This window comes from Leucoraja erinacea, chromosome 10 (assembly GCF_028641065.1).
Source record: "Leucoraja erinacea ecotype New England chromosome 10, Leri_hhj_1, whole genome shotgun sequence".
In the NCBI taxonomy this organism is placed as follows: domain Eukaryota; kingdom Metazoa; phylum Chordata; class Chondrichthyes; order Rajiformes; family Rajidae; genus Leucoraja; species Leucoraja erinaceus.
In genome coordinates this window covers 58,582,668-58,588,667 of record NC_073386.1, presented here as the reverse complement: position 1 = coordinate 58,588,667, position 6,000 = coordinate 58,582,668, and the positions used below count along the sequence as shown (strand labels likewise).

The window sequence follows — 6,000 nt, the reverse complement described above, 5'->3', positions numbered from 1 at the left end:
CACAGCAAACATGAATCATCTTTTAATTATTGCAGATTGTACAATATTTCAATACATTTTGTTCCCATGGAGTTCATTTGAAGTCAGGCACCAGGCTCAGGAGTTAGGCTTTAGGTGCTTCATGGTGTTGCAGCATTTGTGAGATGAGTTTGGAGTCAGTCACCTCTTCGGGCAGGCATCCCTCCCTATCCTGAATTGTAGGATCAGCACCAGAATTCAGCAACAACTCCACGATATCGGCAAATTCACAGGCGGAAGCTGCAAGTGGGCAAAGAGTAGGGAGTTAGTCAGTGAGCATTTCATCGACATGATGCAAAACTATTATGTGATTGAGGGCGGCACAGGTTCGACCCTGACCTTGGTATTTTGTGTTCTCCCTGTGACCCTATGGAGCTCCAGTTTCCTCCCACATCCTAAGGATGTGCCAGTCTGTAGGTTAATTGGCTTCGGTAGAATGCCCAAGTGTGTTGGGAATGGATGAAAAGTGGGATGGGATAGGACTAGTGTGGACAGGTGATGGATGGTTGGGGTGGACCCGGTGGGCAGAAGGGCCTGTTTCCACACTGTATCGCTAAACTCTCAATAATGAAAGAATTTCAGATTTTTCTGTGGCAAACAAAGTGTTACTTGAAAGGGAAAGACAATGATGATGTTGTGGAATATTGTTCAGAAGCAGGACTGGACAAGCTACATGCAGGACAAATGTTCCCAATGTTGGGCGAGTCCAGAACCAGGGGCCACAGTCTTAGAATAAAGGGGAGGCCATTTAAGACTGAGGTGACAAAAAACGTTTTCACCCAGAGAGTTGTGAATTTGTGGAATTCCCTGCCACAGAGGGCAGTGGAGGCCAAGTCACTGGATGGATTTAAGAGAGAGTTAGATAGAGCTCTAGGGGCTAGTGGAGTCAAGGGATATGGGGAGAAGGCAGGCATGGGTTATTGATTGGGGACAATCAGCCATGATCAAAATGAATGGCGGTGCTGGCTCGAAGGGCCGAATGGCCTCCTGCTGCACCTATTTTCTATGTAACAGCAATGGTAATGTGCCTGAGGACAACTGAGCATTAAATAAACTCACCAAGGTCAAATGTGGATAATATTTGTGTGGGCTTCTAAAGCAAGTAACAGTTGTTGTACAAGTGCCATTCAATGACGATCTCAAATGAGAGTCTAATCGCGACATTTAACTATATTATTATTGCTGAAACTCCCATCTTCAATGAGAGGAGGGGTCACCCCTGAGCAGCATTTAACGAGACCGACAACAGCCTGCTGGAATAGGGCGGTACTGTGGAGCAGCGGGAGAGTTGCTGCCTTACAGCGCCAGAGACCCAAGTGGAATCTTGACCACGGGTGCCGTCTGTACAAAGTTTATACCTTCTCCCTGTGACCACGGGGTTTTCTCCAGGTGCTCCAGTTTCCTCCCTCACTCCAAAGACGTACAGGCTTGTAGGTTAATATGGCTTCTGTAATTGTAAATTGTCTCTAGTGTGTAGGATAGTTCTAGTGTACAGGGTTATCTCTGGTTGGCGTCAACTCGGTCATCCAAAGGCTGGTATCTCTAAAGTCTAAATAGGTCAATGCCGAGGTTTGTGGACCTGACTCACTAAAATGTCTACAAGGTACAAGCCAGGCAAGAACAATCAAAGAAGCTTAATCCCATCAAGGAAGAAACAAGTCCCTTTACCGGCACCTTATCCACCCCACTGGATATTCCTCACGTCAACCCGCATCCAAAATAGCCATCTCCAAAACAGTGGCTGCATGCACACTGCTAACGACATCGACGTCAGTACCTTGGCTAATCTACATTATCAGCTCAGCTGAACACCTTGCTACAATGTGAGTAGGTGTTGCAGCATGTCTTGTGTCGTTGACACCTGCAATCAAATTCAACGTCATTATCTTTCTTATTTAATTTATACTTGCAACCTGACGAAGATCAGAACTAAGTATTAACATTTTCTGACACTGATTTGCATGAAGTTTTGAGAAGTATCTAAATAGGTTATTGTCAGATGTCAATTGGACATCTAGATATAAACTTCACTCTCCTGAGTATATTTTGCACTAACACTTAATGGATATCATTTTTTTATGACTATCCATCATCATTTATTAAAGGATAATGTGCAGATAAGTAAGTAAGTAAGTTTATTGGCCAAGTATTCACATACAAGGAATTTGCCTTGGTGCTCCGCACACAAGTAACAACATGACATACAGTGACAGTTACGAATGACTCAGAAAACACTAAACATTAATAATAATAAAACATTAATGATAAAACACCATTGATCAAGCATGTGAACCAACAAAATACCAGATCAAAGGGAGGCTACAGATTTTTGGTTATTGAGTAGAGCAACTACTCATGGATAAAAACTGTTTTTAATGTCTGGCTGTGGCAGCTTTGACAGTCCGGAGTCGCCTTCCAGGGGGAAGTGATTCAAAGAGTTTGTGGCCAGGGTGAGAGGGGTCAGAGATGATCTTGCCTGCTCACTTCCTGGCCCTTGCAATGTACAGTTCATTAATGGAGGGAAGGTTGCAGCCAATAACCCTCTCTGCTGATCGGACGATTCGCTGCAGCCTCCGGATGTCGTGCTTGGTGGCTGAGCCAAACCAGACCATGATGGAGAAGATGAGAACAGACTCTACGATGGCCGTGTAGAATTGGACCATCATTGCCTGAGGCAGATTGTGCTTCCTCAGCTGCCGTAGGAAGTACATCCTCTGTTGTGCCTTTTTGACTGTGGAGTCGATGGTCACAAATGCTTTACAATAATGAATGACTATGACTAATAACCAATGCAAGGCAAGTAAACTCACTTGAGAATATTGGTAGGGTGGTGCCAAATATTGTTACTAGAAATTTAATGAGGCTTTATAGTGTGTTAAGGGAGATGGCAATGATGCAAAACATAGAAAGGGGGAAGAGAGAAACTTGGATTCTTGTTCATACATAGCTGAATTAGTCGCACGATTATCTTTAAATTCGATTATTGATTACTGAATGTAAATGCTGGTTATTAGAACAGTCCCTTGATACTGTTAGGCTCAATAACGTCATCATGTTACTCCAGCACTTTGTCTTTTCTTGCTTGCGGTTGACAGCCCTGCAGAGTGAAAGGCTTGGACAGAGTGGATGTGGAGAGGATGTTTCCACTAGTGAGAGAGTCTAGGACCAGAGGTCACAGCTTCAGAATTAAAGAACTTTCCTTTAGGAAGGAGATGAGCAAACTGCCCTTCCCATTCCCACACTGACCTTTATGTCCTGGGCCCCGTGCCTCATAACCCAACAGCACGAATGTTGAATTCTCCAATTTTAGGTAGCCTCTAACAACCCATTCCATCTCCCCCCCTTCCATTTCCCTGCTTTGCACACCCTACCCCCCCCCCCCACACTTGCACTCCCTACTTTCCTCCAACTGGCTTCACAATCCACAACTTTACAAACCTATCGCACACCTATTGTTCTTATCACTGGCCTCTGTTACAACCACCTGCCATCAAAAATCCCCCTCGCCTGTGTTGACCTGTTACCTGCCACACTGCCCTACTCTCCCCTTCCAGCTTTTCCCCATACAATCAATCTGAGGAAGGGTTCTCCACAGATGCTGCCTGACCCGCTGAGTTACTCCAGCACTCTGTGAAACGTCACCTATCCATGTTCTCCACAGATGCTGCCTGACCCACTGAGTTACTCCAGCACTCTGTGCAACGTCACCTATCCATGTTCTCCACAGATGCTGCCTGACCCGCTGAGTTACTCCAGCACTCTGTGAAACGTCACCTATCCATGTTCTCCACAGATGCTGCCTGGCCCGCTGAGTTACTCCAGCACTCTGTGAAACGTCACCTATCCATGTTCTCCAGGGATGCTGCCTGACCCGCTGAGTTACTTCAGCACTCTGTATCATTTTGGACATGAGTGAATGAGCTGCTATTTTTATGACAGGTTTGTTTGCGATTCATTTCATTATAAGCTTATAAAATGACTGACTCTGTATTCTTGGCTTCTGATGTTACTAGTCCAGTCCCAATTCTGCCTCTGCTCCACTGTAACAAACTGGCTTTGCCTCGTGTGATTTGTGATGCAATGCTAATGGATCAAACGGGTACAGATGTAATGTTTTTGTCACTTCACTGAAATATAGTATTTGTGTTATGAAAATGAACCGTCTGAAGACCACAAATGTACATATTTATTAAAGGCAAAAAAAAAACAATAGCATTAAGTATAAAAAATTGTGAAAGCTTGTATAGAGAGAAATAGATTTTATGGATATAGAAATGAAAAAGAGGTGGGGGTTAATATTAGAAGTCAGAATTCATGGAATGTTGATGTAATGTTGGTATAAAACTCACGAGGTTAAGGAGCTGAATTTATGGTGCACCCAGACCCCCATCTGTCAAGTGACAGAACTTTGGCCCTGTGCAGAGAAAAGGGAAAATGAATGCTTGTCTCTTGCTAAACTTCATCAACTTGCATTATGCCGGTCGCTCAGCTCTCTCTGTCCCTTGGTGTCGGGGTCTGTCCTGATGGGACTTACGGCAGCTCACAGCAGCAGATGGTGTCTGTGAAGCAGGGGGCTAGGAGGACACTGGGCCCGCCTCATCCCTCCTCCTCCGAGAACACTTTGATTTCCTCAGGGACTGCCGGTGGGCAATAAACTGATCCCAAGAGGGCTGTGGTGTACACAACAGGATAGTGGCGATTGTTTGAACATACACAGAAATACATTCGTACACAAACACATACACACATGGGTGTTTGCTGGTTGGGGTCATCATCTCTGCAACTTAAAGTCTGATGTGCAAGCAACAAATTTCACTGTGCCTAGTCACACGTGACCATGAAGTATTCCATTCCATATTACAGGCCTGATATTTAGCAGGATCATTTTGCAGAGTTAATAGATAATGTGAAGATGCAGATTTATTTGCTCAGTTTACTGTGTAAGGTTTGAAGATATCTGGGAAAATATGTCGAGTGGGTTATTAAAGCTGCTGCTGTCCTGAAGCATAAACTTTATTGCTAAGGTACATTAAATACATTTGTTAGCACACTATGTTCAGGGCAGCTTGATCAGAACTCAGTTTCTTGGAATAGCAAAACATATTCCATCAATTAGAGTTACTGCATTTACTCTTAGAAAACAGAACAAATGAAATATTAACTATACATGTAGATAGACACAAAATGCTGGAGTAACTCGCTGGGACAGGCATGCATCTCTGGATAGAAGGAAAGGGTGACATTTCGGGTAGAGATCCTTCCTCAGTCCACCCGAAACATCACCCATTCCGTCTATCCAGAGATGCTGCCTGTCCCAGTGAGTGACTCCAGCATTCTGTGTTCAGTGTAAACCAACATCTGCAGTTGTTTCCTGGACAATACGTGTACTGCAGCAGGCAGCTACTTGAGCAAAAACGTAGATGGTGAAGATATCAGCTAACATACTATCAGCTCCATTGTAACCTGAATCTCCAAGCATATATTCCAAGGTTGGTTTAAATAGATGTAGGCATAAACACAAGCTAATAGAGTTCAATTATGAGATGTGATTACAGACTAGTCCTTTATTGTTATGAATTTGCAAGATTCCTTAACATGAAAGACACAAAGTACTGGAGTAACTCCAACAACTCTGGAGAAAAGGATGGGTGATGTTTCTGGTTCAGAGGTTGTCTGAAGAATGGTCCCGACCCAAAATGTCAGGTCAGAAGAAGGCTCCCGACCCGAAACATCACCCATCCTTTTTCTCCGTAGACGCTGCCTGACCCGCTGAGTTACTCCAGCACTCTGTGAAACATCACCTGTCCATGTTCTCCAGAGATGCTGCCTGACCCGCTGAGTTACTCCAGCACTCTGTGAAACGTCACCTATCGATATTCTCTAGAGATGCTGCCTGACCCGCTGAGTTACTACAGCACTCTGTGAAACGTCACCTATCCTTGTTCTCCACAGATGTTGCCTAATCCGCTGAGGTATTCCAGC

At 44.3% G+C, this 6,000-nt stretch overlaps 1 protein-coding gene across 4 annotated transcripts in view; it reads right to left on the bottom strand.

The window, feature by feature from the left end:
• LOC129701277 (acyl-CoA-binding domain-containing protein 6-like) overlaps positions 1-6,000 on the bottom strand; it is a 462,001-nt gene continuing 456,001 nt past the window's right edge. For all 4 annotated transcript variants that reach the window (XM_055642437.1, XM_055642435.1, XM_055642436.1 and 1 more), the window contains one exon: positions 1-258. In XM_055642437.1, coding sequence (XP_055498412.1) covers positions 217-258 — 42 coding nt within the window. In that variant the 3' untranslated portion in view covers positions 1-216. The remainder of the gene's footprint in view (positions 259-6,000) is intronic.